The sequence below is a fragment of the Prionailurus viverrinus genome, chromosome F1, assembly GCF_022837055.1.
Source record: "Prionailurus viverrinus isolate Anna chromosome F1, UM_Priviv_1.0, whole genome shotgun sequence".
In the NCBI taxonomy this organism is placed as follows: Eukaryota; Metazoa; Chordata; class Mammalia; order Carnivora; family Felidae; genus Prionailurus; species Prionailurus viverrinus.
In genome coordinates, this window is record NC_062577.1 from 39,033,104 (window position 1) to 39,058,029 (window position 24,926).

A 24,926-nucleotide genomic window follows, 5' to 3' on the forward strand; every position below is an offset into this window, starting at 1 on the left:
ACTGATCAATTACCACTACTTAAAATTAAATATTCAGAAAACCAGATAGTATTTTATTCTTAGAATCCAATGGCTTCAACAAAACAGAACTTGAGACTCAAGAATAAGATAGACTAAATTTTTAAAAACCTAGCCCATTAAATAATTCAAAGGTCTTTTTTCTCAATAGGTCCATTATTAGACTTACTACTGATTTACAATGATTACAGAGATAAAGGAAGACACTCCCCACCGACTACTTTTCGAATGAAGTTATCCAGCTGAAACTGGGTAAATCACAGAATGCATTTTGTCTGTACTTTGATAATGCTACAAGTGAATTCAACTCTTTTTTTAATATATAGGCAACTCCTTAAATATAACATCTAACATTGGACCACATAGATTTGGTGCTAATTACTATGGAGAATTACTTTGGAACTTGTTAAGTTTCATTTCTTTTGTAGGGATCAGGAGGCACTTTTGTTTAAATCACTACTTGGTTGGGGTGCCTGGGTGGCGCAGTCGGTTAAGCGTCCGACTTCAGCCAGGTCACGATCTTGCGGTCCGTGAGTTCGAGCCCCACGTCGGGCTCTGGGCTGATGGCTCGGAGCCTGGAGCCTGTTTCCGATTCTGTGTCTCCCTCTCTCTCTGCCCCTCCCCCGTTCATGCTCTGTCTCTCTCTGTCCCAAAAATAAATAAACGTTGAAAAAAAAAATTAAAAAAAATAAAAATAAAAATAAATAAAATAAATCACTACTTGGTGAAAACTTCTGCACCTTGGGGCCTAGTTTGGCTATGTAATCAAACAACCAGATTAACAAACCAACAAGAGACACTTGTACTCATCAAAGATTGAAAACTACCTTTCTCACCCTTTCACAAAGATGGCACCAAAGGCAAAAAAAAAGGAAGCCCCTGCTCCTCCCAAAGCCAAAGCAAAGGCTTTGAAGGTCAAGAAAGCGGTGCTGAATGGCATCCACAGTCACACACACACACACACACACAAAAAGATCCACAAATCGCCTACATTCCAATGGCCCAAGACACTGGGTCTCCAAAGGCAGCCCAAATATCCTCAAAAGAGCACCCCCAAGAGAATCAAGTTAACCACTATGCCATCATCAAGTTCTCCCTGACTACCAAGTTAGCCATGAAGAAAATAGAAGACAACAACACACTTGTGTTCACTGTGGATGTCAAGGCCAACAAGCGCCAGATCAAACAGGCTATGAAGAAGCTCTAGGACACGGACGTGGACAAGGTCAACACACACTGATCAGGCCCAATGGAGAGAAGGCATATGTTTGATTGGCTCCCGACTATGATGCTTTGGATGTTGCCAACAAAACTGGAATCATCTAAACTGAGTCCCACTGCCTAAATCTAAATTTTTTCAGAAAGAAAAGAAAATTAAAGAAGAAAAGAGAAAAGAAAAGAAAAGAAAAGAAAAGAAAAGAAAAGAAAAGAAAAGAAAAGAAGGAAGGAAGTACTTTTCTCCCACAAGTTCAATTTTAGTTTTTCTTCAATCCTCTACCAAGTACTCAAGTTTGTTAAGAGAGGCTCCCAAGTTCCCAGAAAAAAGTTGGCTGAATTATCTAAACTTCAAATATTTGAGCCAAATGGTCAGGGTAATAGGTGGTAGGTAAGTACACCTACATAAGTTCCAATACAATCATGGCGCCTGGGTGGCTTAGTCAGTTAAGTGTCCAACTTCAGCTCAGGTCATGATCTCACAGTTTGTGAGATCGAGCCCTGCCCTGGGCTCTGCAATGGTGGTGCACAACCTGTTTGGAATTCTCTCACTCTCTTTCCCAAAATAAATAAATAAGCTTAAAAAAGTTTGACTATAATTATTAATTTGGCCAACCAAAAACACTGAATCTGTGTGGTGAGATCCAACATAGTACCCTTTACAATTTTTCAGTTACTGTTCTTCTTAGATGCACTTACACACCCAAGACATTTTTTTCTTAAACCAACCTGCAGGGCCTCTACATCCTGAAGCCAGTCCCTGGCTCTCTGCACTGAGTCTTTCAGAGCCGCACCATTTGGCAGATAAGCGGGGATCTCCTCAATCTCCTTAACTGCCGTAGCAAGGCTAGTCAATGAATGCCGAGGTCTACAAAAATGAAATATAAGAACTACTTAACATGTTATATGGTGGTTCATTTTTCTTAAGGTTTCCTAAAGAAACTAGAAAAACCATTTCAAAGGAAATTCAGTATAGCAAATACATTTTTTCAAATGTCAACAGCTACTAGATATCACAACTTAACAAAAGTTTCAAATGTCTGCATAAAACTTAAGAGCATCCTAAGATAAAGGAAATGACTCGGTAAAGCATTTAAGTTCTACTTATTCTTGATTTTATGCTGGTATAACCACGGACTTTTCATTTGCAGATGGTAACAGTGATAATTTACTATGTTTTACTACATATACTGTCAAGACTCATGTAATTTTGTTAGGAAAATTTTAATTCTCTAGGGTATCATCAACACTCCAAAAGCACAGCATCAAAAAACGTTGTGCTCTCTGCTCAACGACCACTATTTTAGGGTTACAAAAGAATGTCTACAACCATGAATATTTTAACACTGTCAATTGGACCAACGAAGATGTATCAGACAGAAAGCAGAATTAGGGAGGGGCTGATCTTTCTCCACTCAGATGATTTGCCTGAGTCCAATCAAATCTCTCAAACACAGATAAGGTGTCCTGAATTACTAAGCAACAGCACAAATGTACATTCCCACTCCTGTTGGCAATTACTGGCACTATCTTCATTTTACAGAACAGTGCATATTAACTCTCAGACATTTCAAAAAACTCCTTGCGTTCTTATTAACTGCAGATTTAAATAGTTTTCCACTTAATTGTAAAACTTTTATTCTCTCAAAGATGGTTTCATCGGCTTCCAAAAAAAATTTCATTAAAACAACTCTATAAAAGGCAAGTCCATATGAATCATTCACTTCACAATCAGTAAAGAAGAAACTAGTATTCTTTTACCCGAGTTCCAAAGCAGCCCCAAATATCTCCACTATTTTCTTTTCTACGTGTATTCTACACGCACAACTGTAGCTTCTGAACACCTGTCACATGCCAACGACTGTGCTCTATTGCTCTAACATGGATATTATTACCCAACCCTCCCCAAGAGAGAGGTGAGTTTGCTTTTTCACCTGGCCTTGAGAAGACTCTTGGCTTTGTCATCCCAGTGCTCTGACACCGTAAGCAGCTCCTGAAGCCGGGCCATTGCTTTCTCCACTGCTGAATATGGGGCTAGACCCACCCCTAGGTCTATGAGACGTCTCATATCATCTAGTGTAAGGGAGCTGGGGTCTAGGCAAGCTTGTTGCACCTCTTCTAGCCAGCGGGCCTGCTCCAGACGGACACGCATCTCAGCAAGCTGTGGAAGTTCAACATCAAATTCAAAGCTGACATCTAGTAAGTCTTGCAGCTCAGCAGCACTGGGCATCTCCTCAGAAAGCAATTTCTGGCTATGCTGTTGGAAATCTTCTACACGATTCAAGAGATCCTAAAAAAACACAGGTTGTTGTATAAAAATAGTAATTTCAGTAACTGGCTTCTTTCATACTTAGAATCTTTAATACATATTCAATGCGATGCTCCTTCCATCTCATGCGATTTTATCAATAACATGGATAAATGACGTAACACATAAGCCAACTGACAGCTAAAACTAGTGACTATCACAGACCTTTTACCAACTGTGAGGAGTAGCAGGTGGTCACTTTCAAGATAAAAATTTCCAACTTTATTTCTCCTTTGTAGACCTGTTATAATCTCTTTATACACACACACACACACACACACACACACACAAAACACTCAAGTAGGTTATTACAAACATCTGCAAAGAAATGTACAAACTAACCACCCAAGATGACTTAAGCATGTCATCTGAATTTATTTACAAAATACAGCGAAACCTTGGATTGCTAATAACTTGCTCTGCGAGTGTTCCGCAAGACGAGCAAACATTTCTAATAAATTTTAACTTCATAAACGAGCAAGGTCTTATAACACAGGTAGTACATGACACCAAATGTCACATGATCACAACTGAGCCAACGGTTTTTGAAAAGCTCTTTGATATATAAGCGTGTTGGATCACAAGCATGTTTCTGGAACGAATTATGCTCGCAAACCAAGGTTTCACCGTATAGGACTACCAAAGTACTTTCCCACAGATCCCTCTATAGTTACCTTTAGCAAAGGCGTTTGACTGAGGACACATGGAAGAGCATACAGTTGTGTCACAAACTGTCTGAGTTCATTCACTGTCAATTGATTCTGGGATTTTCCTCCACCAGATCGGTATCTGTAAAGGCAAAGGCCCGAGGAAGCCATGAGGATATAATATATTCACCATTCCCCTATTCAGTGTCACAGGAATACAGGACAGAAGGAAAAACCAATTCACAACAGGTTGCCAAGTAGAGCCACTTAAGAGTGCAACCTCAAACAGAAGTACATACCTAGTTTGCCTTTTGCCATTAAGCAGCTGCTGAGCAACAGAAGCACACTTCTCCGCGTCCTGTGTGACTAAGCGAAGGTGGCGCAAAAGATCATTGTCTGGGAATTTCTTCATTTCCGATTCCTCAATTAAAGCCTTAAAGCTCACAAGGCCTAATAATAAACAAAAGGTCATCTTTTCTGTAATTAGTATGTTTATACGAGTGGTATGAAACACAGAGGAAGGGTTTGCTTTTATCAGTTATCTAAAATACTTGTGGTGTTTTAAGATATTAACAGATTTGTCCATCTCATTTTTATTTTTTGGCTGAAGGTAGAGTGTTTTTATTTATTTTTTAAGTCTCCTTTATTTTTAAGTAATCTCTATGCCCAATGTGAGGCTCAAGCTCATGACCTAGAGATCAAGAGTCACATGCCCTTCCAAAAGAGCCAGCCAAGTGCCCCCTTTAACACTGGTGCCAGCCAGTGTTAGAACACTTTGGAGTGTTTTCATAAGTGCCTAGAGTTGCTCTTCAATATGGAAATGTCTAGACCTGAAATGTTTAAGATATGGAAAACAACAGATTTGTCAAAACAGAGCAAAAGCAGATTCTTATTGTTACACAGACCACTCCTGTCTCCTGCACTTGGCAAGTATGCAGTGTGCTCAGAGAGAGTGATACTGAGACCTTCCCCTAAGTAAAAGAAGGGCAGATTTACCTGTTGGGACTACAGAAAGGAAAGAAAGTGAAAACACTGAAAGAGATGGCGGGGAGGGGGTGTGCCTGGGTGGCTCAGTCGGTTAAGCGTCCGACTCTTGGTTTCCACTCAGGTCATGATCTCACAGTTCCGTGAGTTGGAGCCCCGTGTCGGGTTCTCTGCTGGCAGCACAGAGCCTGCTTGGGATCTTCTGTCTCCCTCTCTCTGTGCCCCTCCCCTGATCATGCTGTCTCTGTCTCTCTCAAAATAAATGAACTTAAAAAAAGAAAAGAAAAGAAAAGAAAAGAAAGAGATGGGAAAGGAAGTAGTGACTTTCCAGGTAGTAACAAGAGACAGAAACTTTGACTTTGATTAGCACTAAAATGTGACAAACCAGAGGGGTGCCTAGATGGCTCAGTTGGTTCAGCATCTGACTCTTAATCTCAGGGTTCTGAGTTCAAAAGCCCTACGATGGGCTCCACCCTGGGTGCAGAGCCTACTTAAAAGAGAAGAGAGGTGGGGGCAATGATAAACCAGAGACCCATAATTTAATAACATGCTACCTCTGTCTTGAGATCTAGTTTTAATTTTTTTAATGTTTATTTATTTATTTTGAGAGAGCGGGCGCACACGAGTGACCAGAGAAGGGGCAAAGAGAATCATAAGCAGACTCTCTGCTGTCAGCACACGGCCCAACATAAGCCCTGTTTGTGAGTCACAAACCATGAGATCATGACCTGAGCTGAAATCAACACTTGGACACTTAACTAAGCTACCCAGGTGTCCTGAGATCTAGTTTTTTTTAAAAAATGTTTTTCTAAGGTTCCATATAAAATGTGAAACATTTTTGTACTGAGACAAGAAGTGTAAAAGTTATTCTGTTTCCGGATACTATGATCTTTGTTAAATATATGATCTTGTACAATTCATGTATCAAGATTTTCCTGTGATGTAAAGGGCATCTGCCTCATCCACTAGTGGCTTTATAACTTTCTCTGCTAACACTCCGTAAACCAGCATCAGGTCGTTTCAAGTAACCTGTTCATTGGTAACTATGTTGGCTACATTACAATCAGTCCCAATCTGCCAATCACCAAGAATATCACATACTTTTCTTTTTGTTAATCTTTGCCTCCAAAGCTTCATTCACATTCAGGGCCCATTCGTTGTAAGATTCTGCTCGAAGCTTCAATGCATTCATCATGGGGTAGAGATCATCCAGAGTGTATCTATACCTAGAAACAGAGGAGCAGACATAGTTTTGAGATGTCTGGGCTTGGAGAAAATCACATATTTTACACGCAGTACTTCAGCCCTGGAACAGGAATGCCACAGAGCTTTTATTAAGGATTTAGGGTTTTCCAAAGAAAAGATCATTTTTCCTACTCACCTCAGTTTATATTTATAAGGGGGACAGGAACACAATTCTTTCACATGATGCAGGCAAACAAGCAGGCCAGGTTTACAAGAACAGGAGATGGCAGACATGAAGCATGTCGTTTTGCATTTTATACACTGACGCTCATCATCTGGCAACAGCTCAAAATCCATTCTTTCTGAATCAATTACTCCCTAAAATAAAGTGTACTTTAGAGACCTCCAAAGGATAATATAATCCACCGGCCCCCAAGAAAACTACATAACAGCTGAGTTAAAAAAAAAAAAAAAAAAAGTGGGTGGGAGGGCCTTACGAAAATAGGAATGCATGATTAAAAATGTCTGGAATACAAAGTAACAACAACCTAGCTACTATGGGCAAGGTAAACTACCTCATTTGTTTAGAGAGAACCTCTTTTTGGACAAGGTAGGCCCTTATGTTTGGTCATTGTGATCGGAGTATGTATGAAAACAGTTATCAATAGGATTGTGAACTACTGACATTAGCTGTTTATTCTACTACAAATTGGCTCTGTCCATAATCTGGATATAGACGGTAAAAGCAAAAGAAATGTATATACTTTCTACCTCAGAGGAAATATTATACAGGAATTCAGAGTAATAAAAAGAACAAGAGTAAATAAAAAGGAAGGAAGAGGAAAAGACTGTCATGAAGGGATTATTGATGGGAAGATGCTTAGTGGTAGATCAGCTCTCACATGAAAAAGTTATCTAAAGGGATTATTATTTATCCAAAATGTTAGAAAAACATAAAGACTACAGTCATAATAAAGTATTTCCTAATTGAAATAGTATCAAGAAAAATAAGATACTGAACCAGTAAATTTCAACTGCAGTTTGTACCACCTGACACCTAGAGAGCCCTCTAGGATATACTTTTGCCACTCAAAGATCAAGCGTTTACCACCTTTTCTCCTTATCTAAAAGGGAATCCAAATCCAACCATGAAAGTGCCAGAGCTGATTAAGTCAATTTATGAGACACCAAGCTCCTTTGTTTTACTGTTACTCTGTATTTTAACCTTTTGACCATTTTACTTTCTGATTACAAGGGCCAACAACGACAGAGGAGAGTAAGGAAACCACTAATGAATGAATTTTGGTTTTAAACTGGAACTGATCATTAAAAAGGACTTGGAAATAAAAATGGTTGCACTTTTACTTAAAATGAGATTAAGGACCAACTTTACAGATTTTCCTTGAGAATGACCCATATACAGTTTGCCCAATTTTAGCTTGTAAATTTCCACATCTAGAAAAAAATTTTAAGTTCTCAAAGTTTCAAAAATGAGTTACCATTATTGATATAAGACCTTGGTAAAGGCACTTAAACCCTCTGGGCATTGTTTTCCCTAACTGTAAAATATCAGGGGAAGGTGAGTAAGCTGTTGTTGATCTGTACAGGCTTCAGGGAGTCAAAATTCAAGGATTCTATCTAAAACAGCACATTAAAAAAAAAAAAAAAAAAAAGAATGTGACTATTTATTTGCAGATACCACTGTCCCCAACAGTCTAACAAAAGCTAATAAACAATTGAGTTTATTAGCAAGGTTGCAGTATAAAAGTAGTCAATATACATAAGTCAATTATATTTATAAATATAAGCCATAAACCATTTGAAATAAAAATTGTTTTAAAGTATCATTTATAACAGTACCAAAAAACATAAAGTATATAATTATAAACCCAAGAAACTATGTATAAGATCTGTATGCTGCAATCTACAAAATACTGAATGAATGAAATCAAGATGACTTAAATAAATGGTGGATATACTATGTCCATGAACTGGATGGAAGAGTCAACATTGTTAAAATATCAATTCTCCCAACTATATTCATGGACTTAATGGAGTTCCAATGAAAGCCTAACAGGTTTTTTGGTAGAAATCAAAAAGCTGATTCTCAAATTTATATGTAAAGCAAAGGAACTAAGATAGCCAAACCAATTTTTAAAATGAACAAAGTTGTACGACTCACACTACCGCATTTCAAGATTTATTACAAAGTTACAGTAATCAACAGCATAGGGTAACAGCAACAGATAAATGCATAAATTAAGAGAATACAACAGAATGTAGAAATAGACCCATATAGGTGAGTCGAATTTCAACACAAAGGTGCCTGGGCATTTCCACAGAAAAAGAACAGTCTTCTCAAGACCTGGTGCTAAAGCAACGAGACACCCATATGAAGAAAAGAGTCATCCCAACCCACACCACACCTTACACCATAAATAAAAATTACTTGAGATGAGTTGAAGATTCATATGTAAAACCTAACACTAAAAATTCTAGGTGACTGACTATACAGGAGAAAGTCTTTGTGACTTTGGGTTAGATACGATTTCTTAAGGACACAAAAGAGATGCAAAAAAGAAACAACTGCTTAATTGAACTTCATCAAAATAAACTTCTGCTTTTACAAAGACACTGCTTTAAGAATGAAAAGAGGGGCGCCTGGGTGGCTCAGTCGGTTAAGCGTCTGACTTCGGCTCAGGTCATGATCTCACGGTCTGTGAGTTCGAGCCCCGCGTCAGGCTCTGTGCTGACAGCTCAGAGCCTGGAGCCTGTTTCAGATTCTGTGTCTCCCTCTCTCTCTGCCCCTCCCCTGTTCACGCTCTGTCTCTCTCTGTCTCAAAAATAAATAAACGTTAAAAAAAAAAAAAAAATGAAAAGACAAGCCACTGACTAGAAGAAAATATGTGTAGAGCACCCATCTGACAAAGGATTGGCATCCAGAATACACAGAAGTCTCACAACAATCCAATAAAAAGGGGGCTGGGACAAAACATTTGAACAGACACTTATCAAAGAGATACATATACAAGTACTAAATAAGTACACACATGATAAGATGTTCAATAAATCAGTAGCCATTAGAGAAGCAGAAATTAAAACCACAAAGAGATACTAATACACATCTATCAGAATGGTCTTAAAGGAAATTAGACTAAGAAAAGACTTCTTAAAATGGTACTAATATGTGTAAGAATTTTACTAAGTAATGCCCTGAGATATGCAATTAGAAGGATTCCAGAACCTTACCAATTTACGGACAGTTTCTCTTAAAGCTTTCTCATCCTCAATCATAATGGCCATGTCTTTCTGAACAGTTGAAGCCACTACGACATCTAGTACATCAGCCTTGGAAGCCATCTTGCAAATCATCTCATCGTGGGAAAATACACAATAGCGGTGAAGCAAACGATAATGCTCCACACACTGTCGGCCTAATGGCAGCTGGGTCAAAAGACAGAGAATACATGACATTCATTCACCTTTCTCCTTCCTATTTCCAAAGACTTTTGACCATTATCAAATTACTAAATATGATATTCTGGGTCATAATACAAATATCAACCCTAAAACCAGACTCTAAGAAGCCTTGGGCCTTTTTTTTTTAATCTTTGCGTCTCAAAAGATCTGGCATATTAGGCAGTTAAAAAAAAACAATGGACTTGGGTGACTGGCTGGCTCAGTCAGAAAAGCATGCAACTCCTGATCTCAGTTGTCATGAGTTCAAGCCCCACGCTGGGTATAAATAAACTTAAAAAAAAAAAAAAAAAGTATTAACAATGTATTATTGTCTATAACAATGTAAACTCTAACTGGACATGTGAATTTACACATTTCCTGAAACAACTATGCTGAACCAGTGTGTGTTAACCTACTCCAGGGAATATTAATGCTCCAAAGTAGAACAGAAAATAATTTTAGATACAGGTGGTACTATTACACAGGAAAGCCCTGAAACAAGGTTATAATTCGTTAGATTTAACATCACACACTTAAACTAGATCTTTTTATGTAAATGAAAAGTAATATTACTAATACAAAAAGTCTACTTTACAAGGCACCTGGGTTTGGTTCAGGTCATGACCTTGTGGTTCATGGGATTAAGCCCCACGTAGGCTCTGTGCTGACAGCACAGAGCCTGAGCCTGCTTGAGATTCTCTCTCTCCCTCTCACCTGCTCGCACTCTCTCTCTCCAAATAAACAAACATTAAAAAAAAAAAAAATCTAGGGGCGCCTGGGTGGCTCAGTCAGTTAAGCATCCTATGTCGGCGCAGGTCATGATCTTGCAGTTCATGGGTTTGAGCCCTGTGTCAGGCTCTGGGCTGACAGATTCGGATTCTGCTTCGGATTCTGTGTCTCCCTCTCTATCTCTGCCCCTCCCCTGCTCATGCTCTGTCTCTGTCTCTCTCTCAAAAATAAATAAATATTAAAAAAAAAAAAAATCTACAACCAAAACCAAATACATCATTGAAAACTGCTGTCCTGTAGATAATTTAAGCTACTGCTATATAGTCTTAAGACTGAACTGTTTGTTATGAGTTTGCAATGAAATCCTGAATTTCACCGAAAATGTAAATCAACAGACTCATTTATTCATCAAGTCTCACTTTTACAGAAGAAAAACATTATCAGCTGAACCCAGTAGTGCGCTTACTTAGTACAGGCTTGCTTTACAATGTGGTGCCAAGTACTCTATCTCACTATGGATGGTAAACAATTTGTAAACCAGCCATTTGAGCAGCAACAGGTTTAAGCAACCATACACATGAAAGCTTTTAAAGTATTATATACCATTTCTGTAGGAAAACAATACATTTGAAAGGGCTCACTAAGTCGTAATTACATACCCAATCAACAGTGCAGAAGTTAACAGCCTCAGCAAAATTAAAACCTTGATTAAAACCACTGTGGTAGGCTCTTGGAAACGTAATCACAAACTCCCCAGCACACTGATTAGTTCGGTAAACCTATAGAGACAGAAATTGGAGATTTTTAGTGACATCCGTGAAAGACAAACTGGGCACAGACTATCAGATAAATCTCCAGAAAGGGAAGCTTTCTGCTAACTAAAAGTGAACCATAAAAAAAGAACTACGGTAGAAGAATCACAGAGATACTCGTTTCTGTCACAAGATGGAATAGTACCCCAGACTAGCAGGCTGATTATTAATATCTGAATAGAACACACGGCTTTTACTACAAAAATTTGGTTACATCCAGGATTAGGACACATCTTTCTAAATATAGCTACAGTTAAGAATATTCTAATTTTATTATACCAAAATATGATCTCCTACCACCAGTCATCCCATACAGCGATCTTGATTTAGGCCTCAAACTTACCTCCCTCCCAACAATTCCCCTTTTCTCACCACCCACTCAAAGAAGAAAAAAACAAAACAAAACCCTGCATTGGGGAGCCTGGGTAGCTCAGTCGGTTAAGCATCTGACTTCTGCTCAGGTCACAATCTCACCAGTTTGTGGGTTCAAGCTCCGTGTCAGGCTCTGTGCTGACAATGGAGAGCATGCTTGGGATTCTCTCTCTCTCCCTCTCTGTCTACCCCTCCCTGACTCATATTTTCTCCCTCTCTCTCAAAATAAAAAACTTAAAAAAAAAACAAAAGAAACGTGTATTAAGGCAGCAGTCTCTTGGACATCAGCCTTAGCAACATTTTTCTGGATAGGTTCTCCTCAGGCAAGGGAAATAAGCAAAAATAAACTACTGGGACTACGACAAATTAAAGAGCTTTTGCACAGCAAAGGAAACCATCAGTAAAAATGAAAGGGCAACCCACTGAATGGTAGAAGATATTTGCAAATTATCTATCCATTAAGGGATTAGTATCCAACAACTCAACACCAAAAAATATAATAATAATAATAATAATAATAATAATCCAATTGAAACGTAGACATGAGTAGACATTTTGCCAAAGAAGATACAGAGATGGCCAGCAGATAGGTGAAAAGATGCCCAGCATCACTAATCATCAGGAAAATGCAAATCAAAACCACAATGAGAGATTTTACACCTCTTAGAATGGCTAGTATCAAAAAGACAACGAAGGGGCACCTGGGTGGCTCAGATGGTTAAGCATTCAACTTTGGCTCAGGTCATGATCTCACGGCTTGTGGGTTTGAGCCCCACATCGGGCTCTGTGCTGACAGCTCAGAGCCTGAAGCAGAGGTGCCTGGGTGGCTCAGTCAGTTGAGTTTCCGATTTCAGCTCAAGTCTCTATTTCACGGTTTATGAGTTCAAGCCCCACAGTGGGCTCACTGCTATCAGTGCAGAGCCTGCTTCTGATACTCTGTCCCCCTCTTCTCTCTGCCCCTCCCCTGCCCACAGTGTCTCTCTCAAAAATAAACATTTTTTGAAAATTTGTTCTTGGGGCGCCTGGGTGGCGCAGTCGGTTAAGCGTCCGACTTCAGCCAGGTCACGATCTCGCGGTCCGTGAGTTCGAGCCCCGCGTCAGGCTCTGGGCTGATGGCTCAGAGCCTGGAGCCTGTTTCTGATTCTGTGTCTCCCTCTCTCTCTGCCCCTCCCCCGTTTATGCTCTGTCTCTCTCTGTCCCAAAAATAAATAAATGTTGAAAAAAAAAATTTTTTTTTAATAAAAAAAAAAAAAAAAGAAAATTTGTTCTTAATTAAAAAAACCTATAGTGCTCTAGGCACACAGATCCTCAGGCTGAACTTACTCCCATAAAATAATAAAATTAAGTATCTTTTCAACATCTCTCTCTCCATCTTGTCCAAAATGTAGTTCCTGGACTAAGAGTATTAACACCAACTGGGAACTCGGAAATGCAAATTCTCGAGCACCACCCAGACTAACAGAACCAGAAGCTCTGGGGGTGACGTTCAGCCATTCGGGGTTCAGATATAGGCAGAAGTTTGAAGACCACTACCCACCACATGGGCACAATCCCTTCTACAGGGAATAGTTCCTCCCCTCTACCCCCAAATCTGCCAAAAATATTCTTTATCAGAGCTTCAAGTCTTAGTTCAAATGATCATTACAAGTCCTTTCTAATTCTCCCTAGAGTTAGTGCATCAGCCTCATAGTTGACAGCACTGTTAAAGCACACCACCGTTCCATTATCTGTGTAAAGAGTATCTGTCTTTAACCCTTAAATTCTGAGTCTCAAATGCACAGGCTCACTCATCCATCTCTGCGGGTCCAGAATCAAGCCCCATGGGTTCCTCAACTAAATCACTGAGAATCATGGCCAGACATCTCATTTAGGGCAAGTTACTTATAACAAGTCAGAAAGATCAGTCAATATGAGGGGGAAAAATCAATGTGAAAAATACCAACACAAGGAGATGGTGGCATTTTGGTAGTTATTGGTCATTATTTTCTAAGCTAGTCTCCATGAATAATTTATGATCCCTCAAAGAAAAATCCTTTCCATCTGTCCCCACTTACTAGCCTGTGGCCCCCAAAGCATGAAATTTAGGTCACAGCAACATCAGGAATGCACTTTAGCGCAGTAACCGTACCATCTACATTCGACTTAGCTAACTGAGATGGACCCCTCAACTTCACACGTTTCACTCTGGCCTCCCTAAATATCTTCAGAGCATTCTCCAACAGGAAACCATATACAAGTAAGTGTCACTTTGTACACCAACCTCAGAGGTGGTATCACCAACAACAGCACCTTTCTAGAGGAGGAATCCTGAAATCTAAGCTCAAGAGCTTGAAATAAATTTTCTCTTTAAGTAAGCTTAATTGGGGTGGAGGTATAATACAACTAAGACCTACCAAGCATGGAGATCATTTCAGTTTATCATTCAAAATTAAGTTCAAATAGATTCCATAATTTTTTTTTAAGGTAGGGACAGAGTATATAAAGGATTCTGACACTAGAGCTTAGATCTAATTATTAGAACAGAACCTAGACATTTTCACAGTAATTTATACAAATAACATTAAGGTCTTTGTTTTGTTGCATTGAAAGATTAAAGCTATAAAGAAAAATTATGGTTTAGAAAGCTTGAATTAGACACTGGAAAAAAAAAAAAAAAGAAAGAAAGCATCACACTTAGTATTTGCAAAATATGGCTGCTTGGCAACCTAGTTATTAGCTGCAACAAATTAGTTTTTATGGTGTCCAAGGATCTAGTCTGACTGGCTTATTGCAGTATAGTATCCAATTACACCAAACAGCTGTTTCTGCTACGCAGTTATGGTATGGAACACATAACCAAATCAATGCATAAAAAACTGAGTAAGGGAAGAGAAGTGGTAAATTAAGCCTGAGTGGCAGGAGGATTGACCCAGAACATACAGGCACTTCATGAGTCATCAGGGTATTGGGGTTCATGATGGTCACAAGCTGATGGAGAAGATCTGGCTGGGACACAAAGAGCTCTGGAGCTAGTTTCTTCATTACATTTTCTAGCTGCTCGGCAGCATACCCTGGGACTCCATACCAGGTTTTTGGCTCACCCCTGGAAACAGATTGTAAAAATAAATCAATCTCAAGAAATACATAAACGTGAAATTTCATTAGAAAAAAATCAGTCTGCAACAACACAAACAAAATAGTTCACAAGTCGTATATTTCAGACCCTGCTCTGTTAAGATTATGCTACATAGGAATGTTCTGAGTGTCATTAGAAATGTGATCTGAACATATATAATGCATTTCCCCCCCCTTCAAATGTACAGAATTTGAACATGAGACTTTCTGTCCCAGGTCCCTCTCCTCCCTCCCATTTTTATCTGATCCTTTAGAAAGTGTAAATATCTAGAGTTTCTAAGAATATAAGATAACGTGTTAGCTACAGGGTATGTGGTTACCACAATTTCTTATAGCAATTGACAAGGGATGGCAATTCTCCATCATCCTTTTCCCTTGTCCGTTCTGACACGCAAGGTTAAATCAAACACTAATAAGGCAATTAGCATTTCTAAAGAGCTCTTATTCTTCAAAGCACTTTAAACTGTCAACCAATTAATCTGTAACATCCCTGTGAGGTATGGTAAATATAATCTTCATTTTACAGCTGGGAGCAATTGCCTAGGGAGGCAGAACTGATGCTCCACATATATTTGCCAACTCCCTCTTTCTTGTGGTACATTCTCAAATTCCTGGTGTGGGGACTTAAGTGAGTTACAGATCTTCAAATATTTCTGTACTTAGAAAGCAAGGGAAATGGAGGGGGTAAAAAAACAGATGTGAAAGAAGAAATGGCTTTGCTTAGAGTTTAAAAAAAAGTCCGAATATGTGCACCCAGCCACCACGCCACACACGCACTGACGAAGCCCATTCTACTATGTATAATGACGCCAGAATCCAGCAGCACGAAATAGAAGCTGGCAGTTCCAAGGACCTGGACTCTAGCACCCAGACTTCACTACTCTTCCAAAGGGTATCTGAGCTGCCACTGGCATGGAATGGGATTTTTCCATAGTAAGAGCAAGGCTCAGTGCTTTTTAATCTTTCCATGAGTAAAGATTTTTCACTAAAATCTGTCTACCCTCTCTACAGAAACATGTTGTACCTGAAAAATAGTGTGTGTATAATTTCAGGGGATTTATCGACTTCCTAGGAATCCTTAAGAACCACTGCCTTAACTTGTTAAGATGCCTGTTCCAACAGTAGTGAAAACTTGAGGGGGGAAAAAAATAGCTCGTTACTCTTCAGACACAGTTGAAGAGTTAAGACACATCTGAGACGAAAAGGAAAGTTTCCAGCCCAGCTCGCATACCATTTGTAGGTTATCTGGAACTTCTTACCAGTGCAGGTAGTTAATCGAATAGCTCCAGTGGTCTTCAATATGCCAACAGAATGAAGAAAAGCACATTCCTACATATAACCAAGGAAGTTTCATGCCACATATATCAGCGGTAATGTGAGCAAGGACAGACTGTTCCATCACTGGCATATTGTTCAAATTCCAGCCACTATCAAGATATTCCTAAAAAGAAAGAAGCAAACAAGGTATAAAGGTTTAGCTACATCATGCTAACGTTTTAGAGTCTGCACGTTTCAGAAAGCTGACTGAAAACAGTCTTCAAAACAAAACGGCTGGGATCAGAGGAAAGGAGGGGAGACCACTATGCTGACTTCTTAGATGCCCATATATTACTTCTGCTCAGTTCTGAACTTTATATAAACGGACTCATATAGTATACACTTCTGTATCTGCCCACTCCCTTTGTTCTGGCTACAGAGGAAATACATCGTATCAGTCTGTTTATATCAAGTTCAAAAACAGGCCAGCTAACCTATGGTGCTCCAAGTCAGGATAGTGGTTGTCCTGAGACAGGGAAGGTAGGAAAAGAGGGAGGACAAAAGGGGAACTTCAGGGGTAAGGTCTGGTAATAACAGGTAATGTCCTTATTCTTGTTCTAGTGCTGGTTACATGGGTGTATTCAGTTTGTGAAAACTCATCAAGCTGTGCACACTGTTATGTACTCATCTATGTATATGTTAGATTTCAAAAAGGTTTTTTAAAAAAAAAAAAAATCTTCCTAAAAGTTTGCTATTGTGGAAAATACTAGACTCATAAACACTGAAGTTAAAAGATAAATAGGTCTGGTCCCAATCCCTCAAATTTTCTTCAGAAGGAGAAACCAAAGTTATGGACTGAAGGCACAGGGGAGGTTAAGCATCTCCCCACATCATCACAACGTAGTAGAACAGCTGGGACTAGAATTGTTCTGTGGGCTCCTTCTACTTTTCTTGAAATCATTAAAAATCTAGTAACCAAAAATGTGCTGAAAGTAATCATAAATATTACTTTAAGCCAACCGAAAAGAATTTTAATTGATAATTCAAGTTCCAACCATACATATCTTTGCAGTAAGGCCATGAATGCTGTACTATGCCCTTTAGATAAGGATATGCTGAACTATCAGCTTTAAATGCAGGTCTCTGCTTGACATACAAGTGCCTCACAGCTACAGCCTACCTCCTCTTCAGGTGAAAGTTTGATTTTCCCATCTCGGACAGGGAAGCCACTGCCAAATTCTTTTGAGGCAATATCGGCTCCATATTCTACTGTGACATCCTCTTCAATAGTGCTTACCAGTCGCCAAAATTCTTTCTCAACCAGTTCTGTGGGAACCATCTGGAAACAAAACAATGAGGAAGAGAAAAAAATGAATTTTTTCTCAGACACTCACAAACTACCCATGACCAATCTGAAGAGATTAGCTAAGTGACAGGAATCATAGGATAGCACCCTAAGGAAAATTATATCCATAACGTTCCACAATTGATCCCAGGCAGTTCAGACATATATATTATTTTCTGAAAGCAACTGTCTAACTAAAGAGTAAGTACTGATTAAGAATTCGTGTTCCTCTATCACCAACCTGGCTACGACTCTAAAAGGGAGTCAAGGAAAGCAAAATTCTGACATTCAAAAACTGGAGATGCTTTTTTGTATGGGAAATAGAATACATAACTTGATGGACTATTACACAGTAGTAACAGCTGTGTGTGAACGACGCTTTAGCCGTGAGAGGTGTCCAAACACATTACCTGGGTGCACTTTACACTCCTTTCACTAGGCCTGGGAGTGGTGGTGCAGGGAGCCATGATGAAAAAGAGTGCAAAACGTGAACAAAAGAGCAATTACTCTACAGCAGTACAAAGAGCCACCAGACGGAGTGTCTAGGATCTGTGGTTAATCCCACGTGAGTCTAGAGACAGGTAACTTAAATGCGATCCCTCAAGATCCTCATCTTCTAAGTAAAATGAAAAACTAAGCACAGATAGAAGAGGTCACATGCATACCACCAACTGGTGAAGCAAACATACCAGAAAATAATACACTACATGAGGTGTCAAAAGAACTGAAAATTCAAAAGAGCATATTTTGAATTTATAAGCCCATCAAATAGGCAAACATTTTAAGTAACTTAACAGCTAGTGTTAGTGCTTTTAGGGAAAAACAAATTCACTCATATACTGCTGGGTTCCCATAAATGATACAGCCATTAGAGAAGGGAGAAAATTCATCTGACCTCAGTAAGCATCCCAAGAAAATAATCCAGCTAAAGAAATCTACATGTGTGAAGTGTCTGCTACAGTACTTTGTTGGTAAGTGAGAAAAAATACAACCTAAGTGTCCAGAATTACGGTAGAAAACCATTTAATTCTGGTGTACTCACTTGATGGAACATTAAATGCTGAATGAAACATGCTTATGCTTCTAAGAGCATAAAAGAAAATTTAAAATGAACTCACCCTAAAATTTATAATACTTACGATAACATAACAACATACGCAAGCATGCTGACCTGCACACAGGAGTCATTCAGTACATTGTAGTTTTCCTCTTCTTTTTTTTAATATGTCCTACTAAATATTGACAACTTTTTTTTTTTTTAAGTTTATGTATTTATTTTGGAAGAGAGAGAGACTGCATGGGACAGGGAGAGAGAGAGAGAATCCCAAGCAGGCTCTGCACTGACAGCACAGAGCCCAATGCAGGGCTCAAACTGGGAGATCATGACCTGAGCCAAAACCAAGAGTATGATGCTTAACCGACTGAGCCACCCAGGCGCCCGTGTAAAGTTTTCTTTACAGTACATTTGTTCAACTAAAAGCACTGCTGTTGGTCTCCTTTACTAATATTCTGTTACTGATGCTGTATAATTTGTGTGGAAAAGCCCCTCTTTAGAGAAACCAAGTGAAAAATCAGGATGTATTTTAAAGTATTACAGAATTTTAATATTACTAAACAAATTAAAAGTTCACTGTGCATAATGACTATCAAAATAAGCACCAAGTCAAATCTGTCTTCAGATACATCTTTCTACAAAAGTTATTAAAATTCTGTATCAAAGCAGTATGTATGTACATACATGGACTGGCATGTTGAAATAATCAGATTTGAACGCATCTGCCATTTCCCCAAAAGTACGGAGGGTATAGTCCCTGGCTGCTTGTTCAAAGCCAAATGCCTCTTGTGGCTTACTACACTCCTGCCAAAATGAAAAAGAAGGGAAAAAATATTTTTATTTATACATTAGTTGTATTTCATTTATATATATTTAAAAAACAGATAAGTTACGTAGTGTTTGTTTAAAATAGAAAAAAAAAGCTGAATGGATACACTTCAAAATAACCGTTACCTACTGATTGTAAAATCATACTTCTATTTTTTTTTTACGTCATTCAGTCTTTAAGAAGAGCATGCAATGCTTTCTTAAAGGAAAAAAACATTTTAGGTGTAGTTAAAATTTTTTTTTCTGCCTCTTAGCTCCTTGCATGGCTATAGAACTCACTGTCAAGACCTCCTTCCTATTCAGGTCCAGCCCAATTTTTTTTTTTTTTTTTTTTTTTGAGCATCATTATTATCAACTACTAAATCTAAAACCCAAAAGCAAAGAAAAAGTTTTCTGAAGGAAATTCTCTAATGCCATCTCTTGCCATTAATTCTTACCTGGGCCAAACACTTAGGACACCTCCAGTCTCCCTTGGGAACATCATGGAGAGGTGGGATCAAGCAAAAGGTGTGATAACTGTCATCACACCCATCACACAAAAGAAGCCGGTCTTCATCATTGCCACTGCCACATAAGAGGCAGACATACAAATCCACCTGTAGCAATAAAAATAGGTACAAAACAATGGGACATGAGCTACAATTTGATTTTGTGAAATTCTAAGAATAATCGGTCAGGCATAATCTAGTCTCTCCATCCTCCTTCAAATGCAAATGCTTCACCCTCTATAAGAGGTATTTTATTTATTTATTTTGAGAGACTGTGTGCGTTGTGTGTGCATGCATACACAAGTGGGGAGGGGCAGAGAGAGAGAAAGGGAGAGAATCCCAAGCAGGCTCCATGCTGTCAACACAGAGCCCAACGCAGAGCTTGATCCCACAAACCGTGAGACCATGACCTGAGCCAAAATCAAGAATTGGATGCTTAACCGACTGAGCCATCCAGGCGCCCCATAAGAAGTATTTTAAATGAAAATGCTTCACCTTTTATAAGAGGTATTTCACAATGCTGAATGCATTCCCAACTCTAAAGTATAATCTCTAAACTTTTTCAGTTGTGTCTTTTAGTTAAAGTTCATTATTAAGATATCTAGCTTTTAGTAGTTTAGAGAATGATAATCTAGAAGAGTAGCAGGTAATAAATTGTCAGCTTAAACAAAAATAGAATTTATAAAAAATTCAATTTTTCCATGTTCAAAAGGAAAGAAAAGTGTTTAACTTAATTAACCACAATAAATTACCTTATATTCTATTTAAGGATTCATGGTTAAGAAGTTCCCCAAATACACAGTGATAAAAATACACAGTTATTACCTGTTACAGGCTCTATTGTGTCCCCCCCCCCCCCCCCTGCCAAATTCATACCTTGAAGTCCCAACTCCCAGTACCTCAGAACGTGACCGGATTTGGAACCAGGGTCTTTAAAGAGGTTAATGAAGGTAAAATGAGATCATAATGAGTGGGCCCTAATCCAATGATTGGTACTGATGAAAAGGAGATATGGACACAGATGTGTACAGAGGAAAACCATGTGAAGATACAGGGAGAAGATGACCATCTACAAGCCAAGTAGAGAGGTCTCAGAAAAAATCCACCCTACAGACGCCTTGGTCTTAGACTTCCAGCCTCCAGAAATGTGAGAAAATAAATTCTGTTGTTTAAGCCACTCAGTCTGTGATACTTTGTTACGGCAGCCCTTGCAAACTAATACATTTCCAATAAATATGGAAAGCTAATTCAACTAATAAGGGAGTCTCACTTTTTCAGTCTTTTTTTGTATCAAATAAAAACCTGGGTTCTGATCATTTTCTGTGGGGTTTTTTTGTTTGTTTGTTTGTTTTTACCCAGTGGTAGGAGGGGAGGGGGGAAGAGATGGTACTCATCAATAGGACACTTAATTGGAATAATTTCAAATTCCAAGATAAAAAGCACTTGTTTAAGCTACTCACTGGCCTCTCGGAAGGGGGCAGTGAAGAAAAGCAACCAGATCTCTGTAATGTCCTAAAGCCTCACTTTTAAGTTTCCGTTTGAGAAAATGACTACTTAGTCCTCCAACTCCTGTTGGTGCTCAATTCCTATTCCCCCCACTCCTTTTCTTTTCCTTCCTTCCTTTTCCTTCCTTGTTGTAAAGTTGGAAAGCATCAACACGATTTTTGGATCTAGCTTTCAGCTCATTTGGAGGTGATCTAGTAATTTATGAACATTCCACATATAATCTAGCTCACCATTATTTGTCTCTAAATTGAATGTACTCCAGAAAAATGGGCGTCAAGGCCGCCAGGTGTTATTATCTTCATAAGGCATTTGTGTATTTTCTCAATTAGAAAGATACTACAAACTGACATGAAAAGGTCTTTTAATTGTCACACTCTAAACCAGCAGTCCTAAGTAAGGCACAAAAGGATAACTGAGGGGTAAAAGCGTTTAAACATATCAACTCACAGCATTGGTGGTTTTTTTAGATCGGCTCTTGGGTTTTTCCTTCTCGCTTTCTACAATGTACTCTTTCTTCTCAATGGGTTCTTGCTTGACGATGCTTTTCATTTCTCTCTCTGTAAGAGGTAGTCTAGTTAGCTCTTCTGGTACTACGCTTTACTCACCTTGCTCTCTCCCTACCCCAAGCACTCACAGGACACAAACACAATTTTGCTCCTCCTTTTCACTGCAGCAACAGCACCCAGTGTTGCCATGTTCAAGGGCTAAGTACTCATTACTTCATGATAAAATGCAAACTCTCACAACATTTAAATGTGGGTACTTCTGCAGATGTTGCTCAGTTTGGGAGCTTTTAAGACAGGAGCTGAAGATGTGGTCTTCTTAATGACATGTTACTGAGACATAACATATATTGATGGAAGCGGGTTCCTCGTGATCTTAACTATAAGAGACTAACAATTCACCAACAGCCTCTCTTCCACAATATAGATTATTCCTTCATAAACTATGATACATACTACCCCAACTTCCTGGTTCCAAAGACTGAGAATCTTGGCTAAAACACTAGCTATCAATTAGTGAACTATCCTCTGGTAGGTGCTGTGCTAAATGCTTTCCATGAATTATTTAACCCTTTGCAACAAATCCATTTCAAGGACAAGAAAACAGATACTAAAAGAAGTCAAAAAATACTGAAGGTCATACAACTAGTTAGTGGTTAAGCCAGGATTCAGATTCAGACCTATATTTTTAAAAATCCATCATCTACTTTCCACTACATTGTGCTGCCTTTCCAATAACTTACCAATCACTAGAACAACCAATTTGAATAACGTCTTCATTTGTATGTGCCTGCCTATACAAGGTTTGAGCCCTCTCTTACAGCTTTTTAGTCCTAAACTTACTTCTCATCGACTAACATCTAGCAATGGCCAGCCAAGCAATTATCAACTAAAATTCAGATTTAGAAAGCACATCAGCTTGCCATGCCTGAAATAAACTTATCAGATATCCAGTCAAAGGCAATTATGCTTCTCATTAATCACTTCTTTTCAATGAATGCAATGTAACCAAATTTCAAAGTAGCAATTAGTGACAGTAGAGAAACTGAATCGTATTTCTAATATATATATATATATATATATATATATATATATATATATATATATATGTTTACTTCTACTGGTCACTAACTACAAGAACAGGGACATTAACCTACTTTAAGATTTTATTTCAAGGCCCAACCCACTGATTAGTATTTAATAGTTGCTACAGTGTTTCCTTAATTAACAAATGAATGATATTTGTACTTATTTACTTTTTACTTTTTTCCTACTCATGGATAAACTTTCTTACCAGTTTCACATTTTGGAGTTGGACAACCCATTCGTCGTCTCAGGTTATGAGTTCTGGCTTCTGCTGTCTCTTCTGGTTCTATTTTAATATTCATGGCCTTTAAAAAAAAGTGTCACATATATAAGTATTTCCTTTAAAAAAAAAAGGAATTTTCTAAAATCCAACTGAAATCTCAAGGTGACTATAATCTTATAAATTGTTTACATTAGTAGACCTTCAAAACATGCTTCTCTCTCACCACAAAGGAGAGATCCACCCTTAAAATTACTATTATTTAAGGAATGGACCAAAATCTTTGGGATTACAAGAGTATCTCCACTCAGGTAGGCCAAAAAAAAGAAAAAAAAAAAAATAGGGAAAAGTCAAAGATCAGGGAATAAATGAGGGAAAATGTCACTACCAGAATTGGGAACAGCTCTAATTTTCCTCCTAGAAGCTTCCCAGTTCTCATCAACCCACCTCATGCTTTATTCAGTCATCACTAAACCCAACCACTCACAGTTATATAAATATCCTAATTTCATTAGCCTAGAAGGGTCTGCTAGCTTCTTCCAAAGTCTGCCCATTATTTACAGAAAACTCAGCTTCCATAATAATTTGCTATTAATTCTTCTATTAAACTGTTATTACAAACTACTACTCTTCTAACATCACTAAATTGCTAAAGATTCCCCACCCCCATCATTGAGGGTAAATAAGCCAGTCTCAATTTCCAATGTTTCTTAAAGTGGTAATACTTAATAATGAAGCAAAACAACTTTAGCAAGGGTTTGTGGAACTACACTTGATCATTTTTGCCTGTGTTCATTTCTAGGTATTCAGGATGTCCACTGCAGACAAAATTTTTCCCAGGGTGCTATCATCACCCTATGTGCCTCTCATCTAGGCAGACCTAGGTATCCAGAGCAGTAGGGCATGTCTTACACATTTGAAGACCAAGGTGTGCTCAAACAAGAATTTTTAGACTAATGAACTTTAAGAGCATGCTTACAGACTTCAAATAACCATTATTTTCCTATTCTGAGGCAGTCTTAATTCAGAAAAATAGAGCCCCAAATTTTTTCCTTATCTCTAACTTACCTAAGCTAAAAATAATTGCCTTATTTATATCCCTTTCCTCAGAAAACAAAACTGCTCTTTTTTAATCTTGACCAATAATTATTAATAACCAGAGACTGTTTTAGACACCAATCAATGCGATGAGGCTTAGTCAGCTCTAAGATGTTGCTAATACATTAATCACTGATTGCTAACACTTACATGTCCATCAAGCCAGGCAAGAACACCCCTTCACATGTGTGTATGGAAACAAAGTAACTGGGAAAATAATCTTCTCTTTCCCAGGGGAAACCTCTCAGGGCAGAAAAACCTTGATGCAAACTATCTTTCTCATCAGTTCTCTCCTCCTGATCTTCCCTTATGTTCTACTTTCATTTCATCTTATATATTCAATGCCCCACTCCCATGCTGCCTAATTATTTTCTGTCTTAGCATAAATATCTGCTATTCCTTTTTAGGAACTCAGGAGAGCAGCTTTCAATATCCTCTATCCTCTCTGATCAAAACAAAACAAAACGATAGTTCCCAGCTTTCTATCTCCTAACCTCAATCCCCAGTAAACACCGTCTAATTTCAAAACAGGCAAACCAAATACCATCACAATGAATGCCTGTCCTTCCTCAGTTAATTAAGCAGCTGTCTGTCCAGGCAGCATAAACCTAGAAAGAGTTCTCTTTACCCTTTTGACAGTTTCCCCAAGTGTAAAAGCTAGAATACACACAGCATCCTTCTGTGAGGTGAACAAGGTT

The 24,926-nt window shown here is 38.5% G+C and overlaps 1 protein-coding gene and 1 pseudogene across 3 annotated transcripts in view; one reads left to right on the forward strand and one right to left on the reverse strand.

The window, feature by feature from the left end:
- Positions 1–24,926, reverse strand: part of KDM5B (lysine demethylase 5B) — an 81,905-nt gene that overhangs the window by 17,976 nt on the left and 39,003 nt on the right. For all 3 annotated transcript variants that reach the window (XM_047840267.1, XM_047840266.1, XM_047840265.1), the window contains exons 6-20: positions 23,119–23,215; positions 21,769–21,878; positions 19,765–19,923; positions 19,184–19,303; positions 17,281–17,439; positions 16,103–16,284; positions 14,649–14,811; positions 11,205–11,324; positions 9,607–9,801; positions 6,554–6,735; positions 6,274–6,398; positions 4,488–4,638; positions 4,216–4,330; positions 3,168–3,523; positions 1,963–2,101 (exon numbers count right to left, since the gene is read on the reverse strand). In XM_047840267.1, the coding sequence (XP_047696223.1) occupies positions 1,963–2,101; positions 3,168–3,523; positions 4,216–4,330; positions 4,488–4,638; positions 6,274–6,398; positions 6,554–6,735; positions 9,607–9,801; positions 11,205–11,324; positions 14,649–14,811; positions 16,103–16,284; positions 17,281–17,439; positions 19,184–19,303; positions 19,765–19,923; positions 21,769–21,878; positions 23,119–23,215 (2,373 nt within the window). The remainder of the gene's footprint in view (positions 1–1,962; positions 2,102–3,167; positions 3,524–4,215; positions 4,331–4,487; positions 4,639–6,273; positions 6,399–6,553; positions 6,736–9,606; positions 9,802–11,204; positions 11,325–14,648; positions 14,812–16,102; positions 16,285–17,280; positions 17,440–19,183; positions 19,304–19,764; positions 19,924–21,768; positions 21,879–23,118; positions 23,216–24,926) is intronic.
- LOC125155235 (60S ribosomal protein L23a-like) lies at positions 867–1,344 on the forward strand (annotated as a pseudogene).